Here is a 14,635-nt window from a genome sequence, read left to right as displayed (position 1 = left end):
GCAAGTACTGCAATGGTTACAAACTCTCCATAAACTGAGTTAATTTTGCTATTTTTAGCCTAACACAAAGCACAGAATTACATTCTGCATATGCAAGTATATGCAGAAAAGAAAGGCTTTGTGTAACTTGCAAATCCTGAAAACTGCTCGAAAGAAAAAATGCTTGAAGAATTCAAGGCATGAATTCAGACTTCACATTAATCACCTTCCCTGCATTCAAACTAACTACTGGAAATGGACAAATGAATGCCACTAACAAAACAATTGCTATTAAACAAATGCAGCTTGCAGGTCTAGAGTTTGCAAGACATGAATATTTTAACACTATTTTAAATAGCCCATTGGTCAAGATAGTGAGTGCCAAAAATATTGCTAAATATAATCAGAAAAATAGGCAAGTTCACTTTCTTTCCTTTTTCTTTTTCTTTCTTTTCCTTATTTTTTCCTAAAACCCGCTCAAAAAACCTTTTCTGGGACTTTTTCTATGACAAATAGAAAATTACTAATTCAAATGTCAATTGCCAACAATATTTACTTAAACTATTTTTCAGGGCAGACAGTGACTGTTTCAATTTCACATAACCAAGAGCATAACCAAGGCTAAAGGAACTTCCCAGATTTGTATCTGCAAGGATTTCTGGAGAGCAACAAAAATTATTAACACACTGTGTAAAAGAAGTTGATCTAAAACCTTTGAGTAAATTTAAAATAGGTACAGATAATTCCAGCAATCTTCTTCCTGATTCCTTTTCATGTTCAAAATATAATCCTGAAAACTGGTCTAAAATGAAATGTACAGGTCTAAAATCATGTACAGGTTTAGATGAAATGTCCAATTTCATACTTAATTCTTCTAGTAACCTGCATCAAGAAAAGTAATACTCACTTGGGCTGAAAGCAGAACAAACTTCTTAGGTGGCAGCATGTGTTGCTGCACAACAACAGGTGAATCGGTTATGGGAATAATGTCTTTATTTAGTGGTGTTACAATCTTCTGAACTTTAAATTCATCAATAGCAGAAAGAGCCCAGGAATGTCCATCGACACGGGTCGTCATCTGAAAAATAGATAGATATTATCCACAGTTTGGGAGCAGAAATGGGTTTTGCACATCCATGGTAATATTTTACTATTTACCATTCAAAATAACCAGAAAGAATTGCTGCTCAAGAACAGGCTGCAGTTTTGTTTGGGAAACCTAGCTGTTGCTGTCAGATGCCTTGGGGAAAAAGAGGTTGGCTCTTGGGATATTCATGTCTAAATTTCTGCGGGAAGGGATCTAAAACAACTATAAAGTTCCTTTGTAAGTTATTAAACAGCAGATTAATCAAAACCTAAATTTGAAGCTTTTAACTTACATAGTCCCTTCATTCATCCAACTCTGCTATTTCTTCAGTAACACTATTTTTGAAATGTCACTCCTCTACCCCAGCAGAAGACTTTAAATGTCTTTCAGAGATGAAATATATGTTTCCCTAAACTGACACATAAGGTAACTAACCCCCTCCAAACTTCTCATACAAACACACTTACATAACAATCAGGAAAATGAAAGTAAGAAACCATCCCACCATGAAATAATGAAGACATTAATCATGTGTGGATTTTATAGAAGATATGGCATGTACATTTAAATAAGGAATCACAAAGTTTCTAGCATCTACATTTTAAATCTTTACCAAATTTTGATCAACACCATTATGGACCGAGGGCCATGTTCTTCTGTGCTTGTGCACAATATGCAGCATTGCTGAAAGTATTCTCAAATATATTAATTAGAAATCAAGTCTTAGAAGTTAAGGCAATTGCTTTTGACATAAGTTTGCATCAAGCTAGAAAAGTATGCTGGAACTACAAATCCCTACTAAAAGAGGCTCATTCAGCTTTGTAGAGTTTCCAAATTTCTCATGAAATTTTCTGTCACCTACTTATTTCTTGCAGACAGTATGATTCAGGCATCTGTTATTAGGAAAGAAAACATAATACCTAGATCTCATCAAAATCATAAAGAAGTCTGCTTTATACCTGGGTTTCCATCATTGGCTTTTGAAAAGGGAAAGAATCATGATTGACACACCACAGGATGTCATTATCTTCATTTTCTGAAGCTGCCATCAGCAGGACCCCTATCAAGAACAGCAATAGTAAGTCCATGTCAAAGCAGTCATCATGCATTAAATGCAAGCTCATTAAGTCATTCCTAAGTTAGCAAAACTCAATCTTTAAGTCATTATCATACAATCTGAACAACAACTAATATCTCCTGGATTGGTATGTCATATGGTACTTCAAAAGGTCACTTTTACCACCATTTGCCATCTAAAGGGTAAAATAGATGTTTATAGGGATCAAAGTAATAGTAACTGTCACACACAAAAAAATAATCTTATTTGAGCCATGTTTCACTGCCTACCTTTGCTATAAAGAGCTCTGTGAACCTTTGCAGGCTTCTCTACGTTTGAAGAAGCTGAAAATCCAGGTGGCAAACGGACATGGACCAAGGTTAACATGGAAGGACGAGCTGTTGGGTGCTTAAATTGTGATGTACTAAAATATAGTCGGACACCTGAAAAAAAGACAAGAAAGGTCACAAACTGTGCAGATACCATTTATCAGTTTGAGTGGAGTGGAATTAGCATTGCTTTTTACCTGCATGTGTGATTGCTAGTAGTTGACAGTCTATGGATTCAGAATTTTCAATCACTGCTATTTGAATAATAGGCTTAAATACAGAACGATCAATTGTTCTGAAAAATAAAACAAAAAAACCCAATACACTTTCAATTCAAAGAAACATGCAAATTCTTCAAAATTGTATTGTGAAACTATGGGTCTTAAAGGAAGCCTCTTATATTTTAACTGTCATGAACATACCTGGCAATGCTCCCTGCAGCAGAAACAATAGCATTTTGTGAAAGAGAAGTAACTCTGGTCATTCCTTGACCATCTTGCCCCAAATCATAAACCTGCAATTCAATAACACAGCTTAGTAATTTATGAATTAATTAATAAATTCAGCCTCACTAAACAAGAAGTAACTCAAGCTGTATTTTTATTTTGTACTTATGCTTATATATAATTGAGGCTACTCTTTCCTCAGAAAAGTTTTTCAAATCTTCAGCATGCACATTGCTACAAAAATATAAAAACAAGTAAGGGCCTGACATAGCTACAGAGAATTCTCAGGTATTGAGGTAAACTTACAGAGGTACCTGTACATTATTACACACATTAATAAAAGACCAAAGAGTCATAAGAAGTCACATACTTGCAGGACTCCTTTTTCTGAGCGGGTGTACAAGATATTTCGAGAGTTGTCGATAGCAATTTGAACTACAGGATCTGGAGGAAGAGGGAAAAAAGGGAGAACCAGCAAATCAACATTGAACTCGGGAAAGCAAATTTAGGACAGAATGTCTATAAAATAATGAATTATATGTTCACAAAAACTGCACTTTCGTACAGGACTGCTGCTGTAAGTGATTCAAAACAGCAATCAACTAACACTGCTGCTAGTAAACAAACAACAAAAAAAAATCCCAGAGAAAAAACCCTGTAATTTCAAAATAATTTTTCACTAAACAGTGAAAGAAGGTAAGACTAGTCACTTACACATTTTCCACATTCATGGTAATACCACTAAGCACCTATTAATTCTGTGATACATATCACTCACTTTAGATAGAAATGTCAAAGAAATGTCAATTTTTTCAGGCTTTGCTATGTACATCCTGAACTAAACACAGACTCTATCTTGATTTTACAGAATCACTAGGTTGGAAGAGACCTTCAAGATCACAAAGTCCAACCCATGCCCTAACACCTCAAGTAAACCATGGCACTGAGTGCGACATCCAATCTTCTTCTAAACACATCCAGGGATGCTGACTCCACCATCTCCCCAGGCAAACCATTCCAGTACTTTATCACTCTTTCCATAAAAAACTTTTTCCTAATATCCAACCTACATTTCCCTTGGTGCAGCACAAGACTGTGTCCTCTGATTCTGTCAGTGCTGCCTGGAGAAAGAGACCAAACCCCCACCTGACCACAGCCACCTTTCAGGGAGTGGTAGATGGTGATAAGGTCACCTCTGAGTCTCCTCTTCTCCAGGCTGAACACCCCCAGCTCCCTCAGTGGTTCCTCACAGGGTTTGTGTTCCCAGCCCCTCACCAGCCTCGCTGCCTTCTCTGGACACACTCAAGAGTCTCAAAGTCCTTCCCAAACTGAGGGCCCAGAACTGGACACAGCACTCAGGGTGTGGCCTCGCCAGTGCCAAGTACAGGGGGAGAGTGACCTCCCTGCTCCTGCTGGCCACACTGTTCCTGACACAGGCCAGGAGCCATTGGCCTTCCTGGCCACCAGGGCACACTGCTGGCTCGTGTCCAGGTGGCTGTTAACCAGCACCTCCAGTCCCTTTCCTCCTGGCACTGGCCAGCCACACCATCCCCAGCCTATAGCATTGCAGGGGGTTATTGTGGCTACAATGCAGGACCCAGCACTTGGACTTATTAAACTTCATCCTATTGGACTCTGCCCATCCATCCAACCATTTCAGGTATCTCTGCATAGTCCTACTATTTTTCAACACATCAACACACGCTCCCAGCTTAGAGTCATCTGAAAATTTAATGATGAAAGGCTCAATACTCTCATCTATGTCATCAATAAAAATACTGAACAGGACTGGCCCTGGCACAGACCCCTGAGGGACACCACTGGTGGCTGGCCACCAGCTGGATGCAGCACCATTCACCACCACTCTCTGGGCCTTGCCATCCAGACAGTTTGAACTCAGCAAAGAGTGCTCCTGCCCAAGCTGTGGGCTCCCACCTTTTCCAGGAGTATGCTGTGGGAAACAGTGTCAAAGGCCTTGCTGAAGTCCAGGTACACAACATCCACAGCCTTTCCTGCATCTACCAGGTGGGTCATAAAAGGAGACCAGGTTGGTCAAACACAACCTACCCCTCCTAAACCCATGCTGGCTGGTCTGATGCCCTGTACATCCCAAAAGTGCTGCATGATCACACTCAATATAAACTGCTCCATTACCTTACCAGCTACTGAGGTCAGGCCAATTGGTCTATAATTACCAGGTTCCTCCTTCCCACCCTTTTTGTGAATAGGCATCATACTGGCCAGCTTCCAGTCATCTAGAACCTTTGTGGAATTCTTATATAATAATGAACCACTACAAGTGCTGACAATAACCAAGTCCCCTGAGTAAGCAAAATATTCAGACTGACTTCTTGGTAGCATTATTTAAAAGGTTACATTAAATTATCGGCTAAAAAGAACTTCAATATCAATACTTACCATCCTCTGAGAATGTGAACTGTAGCAACGAAGGAATAAGAAAAGACAGCGCACTCTTTGAATGATTAATTTTTCTACAGCGCTGGCTAAACCAGCCTGCTTCAGCCTACAATGTAAAACAAATACAGCATTGAAAGAATAGCAAAACAAAAACCAAATTAGGAGCAATATTAAAAATCATTCAAAGGACAAGTATGAAAACAAGTAAAGATCTAACTGCAAACTTTTATTTAATTGAACAAGTATGCGTTATTCAATGGAAAGAAAACGGTGATCATTAAAACGAAAATTTTACATAAAACATGTGCACAGATAATGCAATTTGAATTTTTAAACTTGACCAAAACTGCATGTTATTCCCCTCATAAACACTACTTCTTCAAAGAAAATGCATCTGCTCCAAGCTGTTGTGCAACCAAGACAAGCAACACAATTACAGAAGAAAAGAGCCCGCAAATTTGACATGTTTTAGAACTATTATTGCTGAGATCCCACAACAGTGAAACAATGAAAAAAGCCTGAATGTAAAAACAACAGTTACCTGGTATGCCACTTCATATAAGCAGCCATCTTTTCCTGCCAGGAAGATCCTGCCGTTATCAGTGGATGTGATTGCCAGGATATAGGTGTTGTCAGTAGGGAGCGAATACAGAGGATCTGGTAGCAGCTGCATTCCTCCAGACATGCTGTCATTGAGTGATCCAGTACCTTCAGTAAACAAAAAAGAACATAAATCCTCTTTGGTTTTTAAGCTGTTCTAATAAATACTACAGGTCTGTGATAAGAAACATTTCAGAAACCAGAAAAAATTACAGAAAATTTCATAGTTACAAAAATACTCTTTAACAGCTTTTGTCCAATGTGAACTGCAGAGTAATAAATCCATTCTATGCAGGTTTCCACATAAGGAAACACAATGTATCTCATTTCTATAGGCTGTTCTCTCCTCTGAATCACACCAAGTCCAAAACACAGGTTTCTACTTGTTTTCTGTTTCACACTGACATATTATTTTAAAAAAATGTAGTATGGTTCTCTCACTTTCACCAAACAATTTTTTATCTCAGTATATATAGCATAAAAACATGCCATCAGGTTCTCAATTTTTGTGGTTGGAATACAAATGCCAACAAAGTTAACGAATTCTATTCACAGTTTCAAGATTCATGCACCTATCTTCTCTCCCTCTCCAACATGCTGTTTAATTAACAGGAGCACCTGTTTGAAAAGCTTTTATTACATTAAATAGGCGATAACAAAACTCAATGCTTCTCACGGAGTCCATGATCCAGCAAGTGCACACACCATAAAAATTATCTTCCCTGCTTGTAACATGATTTAAAGGTTTAAAAACGAGCAAGGCACTTGGCACATGGGGTTTTTGAATGACCACTAATAAAACTGCCATGTGTAACTATACATGGAAATTAACACACTGGGAACAGGGGAGAAGAGAGTATTACCTGATTGTATATTAGAACAATGAAGCCCTAAAATCACAATATCCACAGGAGTAGCCAGAACAAGTAAGTGTCGTACATGAGGCTGGAAGATACCTAAATAAAAAAGGAAAATTTTAGTTTGCACCCTGCTTCTCTGATCACAATGATGTAAGCAAATAAATCCATTGGAAAGCCATATCAACTCATTAGACTGAACAGTCACATGTTAAGCCTAATCATCTGTGGAATTCTGGAATTAGAAAGGAGTATCAGCCAGCAGCTCAACTTCCACTTCATGAAATAAAGGACCTTTACAACAACATTTCTCTTGCCAACATGTTTCTTTTAAACTCAACTCATTTGCCAATTCAACTTTGACTTTAATGCTATCTTAGCAACAGATACTGAAACTGGGAAGGCTAGAAACCAGAATCTCATGGAAATTATCACTTGAATATGTAAATTTATAAACAGAAGAAATGTTAAAGCATGATGTGGCAAAAAAATGCAAGCTTATCAGGGAAAATAATTGTTAAACTATACATTATTTGGGCTCATAATTAATTTTTAATGTTTCTAAAATCAAAACAAACCCATATAGTCTGTGTGTACATATATATATATATATATATATATATATATATATATATATATATATATATATATATATATATATACACATACATACAAACCACAAATTTACACATAACATAGAATCACGAAGGCTGGGAAAGACCTCCAGAACCACTGAATCCAACCTTGAGACTGTATACTACCATGTCAACTAAACCATAAGCACCAAGTGCCACATCCATGCATTAAATACATATGCATGTTAATATCTATTCATGTATAAAACCCAAAACCATATTCTGGCTTTTATATTACGGTACACTGCATTATTTATATAAAATACAAATGCATATATACATAAAGACTGAAAAAATACACAGAAGGTTCAGTACTGTCCAATTCTAATACCTTCATAGTATTCCTTACCTGCTTTTGGCTTCACAAGGCCCACTGCAAGAATAGTTTCACTGAGGCCATCAAAATAAGCCAGATCTCCTCTGTCAATAAATACACAAAAAATTGCATGAAATTCGTCATTTAACATCACATAATAACAAAGTAAAAAAAACAATGCATATTTAAAAATTATTAATGCTTTTGCAACACTTTGAAGCCATCTACATCTTTCACTTCCAGTGAAAGCAGGTCATTTGACATTCTTGAAGCTCCTACAGTTGATTTTCAAAGCAAATCCAACTGCAGACTTTTGTATTTTCGGATCTAGTTAATTCATACAGTCTACTCTGAATTACACAATGAAGGATCTGCAATACTGACTAACTCAAGAGAAGGAAATCTCGTGGGATTTTTTTCTCCCATGAAAATTATCTGATGCAAAAATTCCCAACTTCTTCCCCACTATCTACCACTAACACCATGCAGTGCTGTTTTCTTTGGGGAATGTATTTCATACGCTCTGACACAATGTAAATTTACAGAGTGGCTATTCTGAACTTTGCTTTTTTTTTTTTTTTAGGAAATGCAACAATATGTACAAAGCAATCCTTACTACACAAATGCTTACTATGTGGGCAAATAAAGACGCAAACATGCAAACTATAAACTGACCAATGCCATTTCAAAATGTACTGAGCTATTTTCAGTTTTATGCATCCATACAATAAGCAAGGATGGAGAGTTTGAATTACAATACTTCAAAATACTAATGCCCTATTACTTACCATTGTGGCAATGACTTGTCACTGCACATGCATCTCAGCACTTACTAAACCTACCCATAAAAGTTAGGCAATTAGAGGGATTTTTATCTTCTTTTTCAGGACAAGCAAAGCCCTTGCATAAAAAGAGCAGTAACTTTAGGATATTAGTTATGTCTGACCCAAAGGAAACACATTTTTCTTTCTCTCACCTGTGGATGGTTTGGGCAGCAATATTACTAACTCTTACAGATCATTATATGCTTACTATTCAAAAGTTTTCAGTAAAGCCTAAAAGGAATTAAGATCAGTTAAACTGAACAGCACATCTCCATGCTTCCAGTAAACAATCTCCCACTGCTCCAGTTGCTTACTTCTGATATAATACCAACAGAACAACATCAGGAATGCATTCTCTACATACCCATCCTCATAGTTCCACATAAAGATGTCACTGTCAATGGTCAGCCAAGCTCTGCTTATCTCTGGAAATACTCCCATCATACAATTGCACTGCATATCTGAAGCACTGCTGATGTAAGGATTAAATGCATTTTGGGTAGCAACAGCAAAATCCTCTTCAAAGCCTTTTAAAAAATCATTAAAACATAATATTACACAAACTGCATACTTCTATTCTTCATTTAGAAACCAATTCCACCAACAACTCTATGCAAATGCACCTTGTTACCACTTAAGAGTATTATTAAGACAACCTGAACAACATTGAAAGTTTTTGCTGGGAGTCTGACAAAAAGATTGGGGAAGAAAAATATAGAGGAAAGCTGTTTCTAATATTGCTTCTTACACAATCTATGACATTTGTTTACATAAGGATACGTCCAAACTGCTCCACTAGCTCCGGTGGAAGTGGGACTCGGCGGACTGAGCTGATTTCCGGAAGATTGGGTATTGACAGCAAACCTGGTCCTTGTAAGGGATAATCCATATCTGACATGCCAGATACAGTAGGGCTACCTACAAGAAAGAACAAAACAAAAACAAAAACAAAATAAAATGCCTTGATGCTGCAAAGACTTTAAACACGTAAGTATCACTACTCACAAGACACACGTGGACAGAGGTTTCTGTAGGAGAAAAACCACAAACAATAAATCTAAGTCTCAAATGAGATAAGAGCAAACAGATTTGCAAACAAACTCTTACAATAACTCACCTGGACTCCAGCCTACTCTTTAGCCCCTTTTTTCTGTGATACCCTGCAGGTCTTTATTCATTGTATGGCCAGACATTCACATGAACAGGCCAGAAGCACATTCCTTCACCTAGAACGGCTGCCTGTACTCGCAGGACCGACTTAAAACACCTACATATATTCACTGTTTTATGTGCTGTGTATTCACAACGCTGCCAGAGCAGCTACACTGTGGCCATGCCATCCCTGCACACCAGAATGCAGATGCTCTTTGTTGACATCCAGCCACCTCTGCATATATATATGACTAGAATGCCTCTGCGGAGCCCACTCTGCCCACTCAGCACTATGAAGAAGGAAATGCTGTCTCCACGTGTTAAGCAGAACAAAACGAATTTTTGGTGGGAGGGAGTACATATACTGTATGCGTAACACAAAGCTGCAGACAAAAAAGAAAGTTAAGGTTAAGAGAGCTTTCCAGGCTGCGTGCAACTTAGGCATGGTGGTGGGCACAGAGCTATCATAAGAGCATTCTGCACGGGACCTCCCAACAGGAAGCATGGAAAATTAGAGCCGTTTCCGTCACCTTTCCGAGGGGCAGAAGGCACCTGAAACCCAGGCCTCCTGCCCATCCCACATCCACAACTCTCCCCCGCGCACTGAAGCGGACACCGCACGGCCCCACCCCACCCCGCGACCAAGACGCCTCCTCACACCCGGCCCCAGTCCCCGAGCGAGGCCCATAGACCGCCCGCGTGTCCAGCCGGGCCGTGCCGGCCGAGGCCGCCCCGCGGCGGGGCCCGAGGCCACAGGGACTCCGGGCGGGCGCTCCCCACTCACCTGGCGCCGGCACCGCCAGCAGCTCCGACAAGTCCGGGTAGCAGCGGTCGTCCTGGATCTGCCGGTCGATGATGCGACCGGCGATCTCCAGCGCCTCCTGCGCAGCAGGCGCGGCCGGGCTCGTGACGGCTGGCATCGCGACGGAGGCGACAGCGGCGACACAAGGACGGCGGCGACGCGGCGATGGCGGGGCCGCGCTCTCGCGCCGCTCCACCGCCCGCCCAATCCCAGCAGGCCCTGCGCGCCAGGCCACTTCCGGCGGCGGGAAATGGGGAGCGGAAGGGAAGGGAAGGGAAGGGAAGGGAAGGGAAGGGAAGGGAAGGGAAGGGAAGGGAAGGGAAGGGAAGGGAAGGGAAGGGAAGGGAAGGGAAGGGAAGGGAAGGGAAGGGAAGGGAAGGGAAGGGAAGGGAAGGGAAGGGAAGGGAAGGGAAGGGAAGGGAAGGGAAGGGAAGGGAAGGGAAGGGAAGGACAGGACAGGCGGGCAGCGCCTCCGGGGAGGGAAGGTGGTCGCTGCCAGAGAGGATCAGTAGAAGAACCGACCAAGAGGGGACCTCATCAATATGCTTAAATGTCTAAAGAGGGGGGAAGGGGTGCCAAGAAGACGAACCCGGCTCTGCTCGGTGGTGTTGAGCAAGAGGGCGAGAAACTATGGGCACAAACTGATGGACAGGAAGTTCCACCTGAGCCCGAGGAAGAACTTTATTGTGCCCGAGCACTGGAACAGATGGCCCAGGAAGGCTGTGGCGTTCCCCTCGCTGGCGATACCCCATTTGTTTGGACACAATCCTGTGCCATGTGCTGTGGGATGGCCATGCTACAGCAGGGAGGCTGGACCAGATGACCCACAGTGGTCTCTCCAGCCTGACCCATCACAGCTGTGATATGCTCGAACAGGCTGTCTGGGGCTGCTGCATCACTGGCCTCCTCAGGGCCACCTGAGGGACAGATGTGGTCTGCTCTGCAGCCCCTCGAAGGCACAGGGTGGCCCCAAGAAGAGCAGTGGGAGGCAGCTCCTGTCGTCTAAGGGGGCTCTGGGCAGTTCCCTGCCTGCTCTGCAGGCACAATAGCTCTGGTTGGGCCCTGGTGACAGCCCAGACAGAGACAGGGTCTAGCATCACACATACATCACATATATGCTGGATCAGTCAAAGGTTGGACCCGTTGATCTCAAAGATTTTATCCAACATAAATAATTCAGTGGTTATTTGCTGCCAGCTTAGTGGGGTACTATGGAATGACAGTATAGCTCAGACATGCATATTTGGAAGGAAAATCCAAGAGAGACAAGAAGCTCCTGGAGAGGGTTCAGCAAAGTAGTAGTAGTAGCAGTAGTGTACTGCTACTACTATTATATTAATTATTCTCATATCAGAAAATAAAAATGTATATAATTTAGATACGTACAATATATATGTAATAATTATGTATACTAACAGAATATAAGATTTCTTATTTATAAACATTATAAATAAATATTTTATTTATAAAATACTTATAATCTAGTTATTATTTATGAATACAAATGTTTATATAATTTATTTATTGTTTATATTCATTAAAATATTGATAAATAATAGAATTAAATAATGATAATATTATAATATTAGGGATCTGGAACATCTCAATACAAGGAAAGGCTCTGAGAACGGGGCCTGTCTCAGTGCGGAGCAGACTGAGGGGATTTTATTCATGTATATAAATATCTCAAAAGCAGGTGCCAAGAGGACAGTGGCAGATTCTTTTCAGTGGTGCTCAGTGATAGGATCAGGTGCAATGGCCATAAACTAAAACACAAGAAGTTCTAGCTCGACATGAGGATGAACTTTTTTGCATTGAGGGTGGCAGACCATGGGAACAGAATGCCAGGGAGGTTGTGGAGTCTCCCTGTCTGGAGACATTTGAACCCCACCTGAATATGTAACCTGCTTCAGGTGACCCTGCCTTGGCAAGACTCTTGGACTAGATGACCTCAAGAGGTCCCTGCCAGCCCTAAAAATCCTGTGATTCTGTGATTTTGTGTGCATTCATACAAGTCAAAACCATCAGGCTCCTCCAGATTGGAGCGCCTCAATATCTGAATATAGGATTGAGTCAAACTTTGCAAATTTTTTTTGGTTGTTTGTCTAACTGGCTGGACAGTAATGATAGTGCAGTTGCATTGTGAACATTGTACACTTGGCTAATCTTTTGTTTTGAGGAAAAGAGAAGACAATCCCAAGGTGAATGGGCTGGGTGAACAAAAACCACCAGAAGTCAGCAGGACTGAGCAGTAACTGGAGGAAAGCTGATTCCAGGAGTGAGTGATCATGTCCCATTAGCCATCTACTCAAAAGAAATGCCAGACTCATCTAGAAGAGCAGCACCTGCACTAATAACCACGAGAAACGAGATATATAACCAGCAAATAGCGGTTTGAATAGTAGTCAATAAAGTTATGTAATTTGTAACTGATCAATGTTGATACCTTTGTTAAAATGTATAAACAGTGTGAAGCACTGATTATCAGGAGGCCCCCTCCCTACTCTGCACAAGCAAGAATAAAGAAACAGAAATACAGGAATAAAATGCCTCACTTCAGTGTGCAAGCTGCACACTGGGTAACAAGCCCATATTCAGGACAACGTGGGGACTCCCAAGGCATGCACAGTGCCTCTGTTCAGAGCTGAGGTGTAAAAACACAGTAAACAGCCTTTGCATGGCTGTAAGTTTTTAGCTTAACAAGGCTGAGGTTTTGTTAAGTGATGTGTCTGCTCTGAACAGCGTTGGCATTTGCAAAATGTCACAGGATATTTTTGGACTGGGAGAAAACTGGGTTTCCAGAGGGGTTTGGTTTGTAAGTGATGTATGCTGCCTAGACTGCACTGACTCTCTGCTCCTCAAATGGTCCAGCATCCATTCTGGAAAGCTTCACCTATGGCAGAGGCACATGGCACAAGAAAGGAAATCCACCCTCAACCTCTGCTTTCCAAATTAAGATTATAAAGTTAAACCTCAAACCCTGCAGGGTTTACATCACTGTTGAGGTTTAACGCCCAGCCAGCAACCAAGCCTCAAGCAGCTGCTTATTTACTACCCCACTGCCAGGATCAGGGTAAGAATTGGAAGGGTAAAAGCTGGAAAACTTGTGGGTAAAGAGAGTATAATAGGAAAAGCAAAAGCCACACACAAAAGCAAAGCAAAACATGGAATTAAGTCACCACTTCCCATGGGCAGAGAGGTGGTCGGTGATCTCCGGCAGAGCAGGATCCCATCATGCATAATGGTTACTTGGGAAGACAAACACCATCACTCCAAATGTTCCCTCCCTCTTCTTCTTCCCCTCAATTTATATACTGAGCATGATGTCACCTGGTCTGGAATATCTGTTTGGTCAGTTTGAGTCACCTATCCTGGCTGTATCTCCTCCCAACCTCCTATGCACCCTCAATTTTCCTTCCAGTGTGGCAGTTTGAGGAGCAGAAAAGGCCTTGGCTCTGTACAAGCACTACCCAGCAACAACAGAAATATCTCTATATTATCATCACTATGTTCAGCACAAATCCAAAACATAGCCTTGTACTACCCACTGTGAAGATTAGCTGCACCCAGCTGAAATCAACATAATGGCAAAGGAGGAAATTCTCTATCTTCTCAAGATTAAGAAGCTAGAGCCTAGTCACAAACAGGGTTCCCCAGGGCTCAATTTTAGTGACAGTGCTCTTTAATGTTCTTATAAAATGATCTGGTTGCAGGAATTAAGTCTGATTATACTAAACCAAGAGGAGCTGCTGACTCCCTTTATGGTAGAGAAGCCTAACAGAGATTTGGACAGAGACCTGATCAATCACCAATCATCTAAAATCTAACAAGTGCCAGATTCTCCACAGAGGAAATTGTGGTTGCACAGGGAAATTGGGGGATGAGAGGCTGGATTGCATCTCCATTAAAAGCAATCTGAGTTTTTGGGTTGATGTCAAGTTGAATATGAGTCAAGAGTGTGCCACAAGTGATAGCCAAAAGGGCCAACTATGTCATGAAGTGCATCAGGCACAGCACCACTGGCCAGTCCAGGAGGTGACGATCCCATTCTTCACTGTGCTGTGGGGTTGCACACCACATATTGAGTCCTATGTGAAGTTTTGGGTGCCTCAATTTAAGGACATCACACTGTT

General features: G+C 41.1%; 1 protein-coding gene across 2 annotated transcripts in view; it reads right to left on the bottom strand.

The window, feature by feature from the left end:
• NUP155 (nucleoporin 155) overlaps positions 1-10,709 on the bottom strand; it is a 28,922-nt gene extending 18,213 nt beyond the window's left edge. For both annotated transcript variants that reach the window (XM_059491945.1, XM_059491946.1), the window contains exons 1-13: positions 10,485-10,709; positions 9,329-9,466; positions 8,913-9,009; positions 7,758-7,828; positions 6,780-6,872; positions 5,858-6,024; positions 5,317-5,422; positions 3,269-3,342; positions 2,875-2,966; positions 2,650-2,747; positions 2,414-2,566; positions 2,026-2,126; positions 887-1,057 (exon numbers count right to left, since the gene is read on the bottom strand). In XM_059491945.1, the coding sequence (XP_059347928.1) occupies positions 887-1,057; positions 2,026-2,126; positions 2,414-2,566; positions 2,650-2,747; positions 2,875-2,966; positions 3,269-3,342; positions 5,317-5,422; positions 5,858-6,024; positions 6,780-6,872; positions 7,758-7,828; positions 8,913-9,009; positions 9,329-9,466; positions 10,485-10,620 (1,497 nt within the window). In that variant the 5' untranslated portion in view covers positions 10,621-10,709. The remainder of the gene's footprint in view (positions 1-886; positions 1,058-2,025; positions 2,127-2,413; positions 2,567-2,649; positions 2,748-2,874; positions 2,967-3,268; positions 3,343-5,316; positions 5,423-5,857; positions 6,025-6,779; positions 6,873-7,757; positions 7,829-8,912; positions 9,010-9,328; positions 9,467-10,484) is intronic.
• Positions 10,710-14,635: the final 3,926 nt, after the last annotated feature.

Source organism: Ammospiza nelsoni, chromosome Z (genome assembly GCF_027579445.1).
Source record: "Ammospiza nelsoni isolate bAmmNel1 chromosome Z, bAmmNel1.pri, whole genome shotgun sequence".
Classification (NCBI taxonomy): Eukaryota; Metazoa; Chordata; class Aves; order Passeriformes; family Passerellidae; genus Ammospiza; species Ammospiza nelsoni.
Note: the sequence above shows the minus strand (reverse complement) of the source record. Positions and strands in the feature narration are given on the sequence as shown.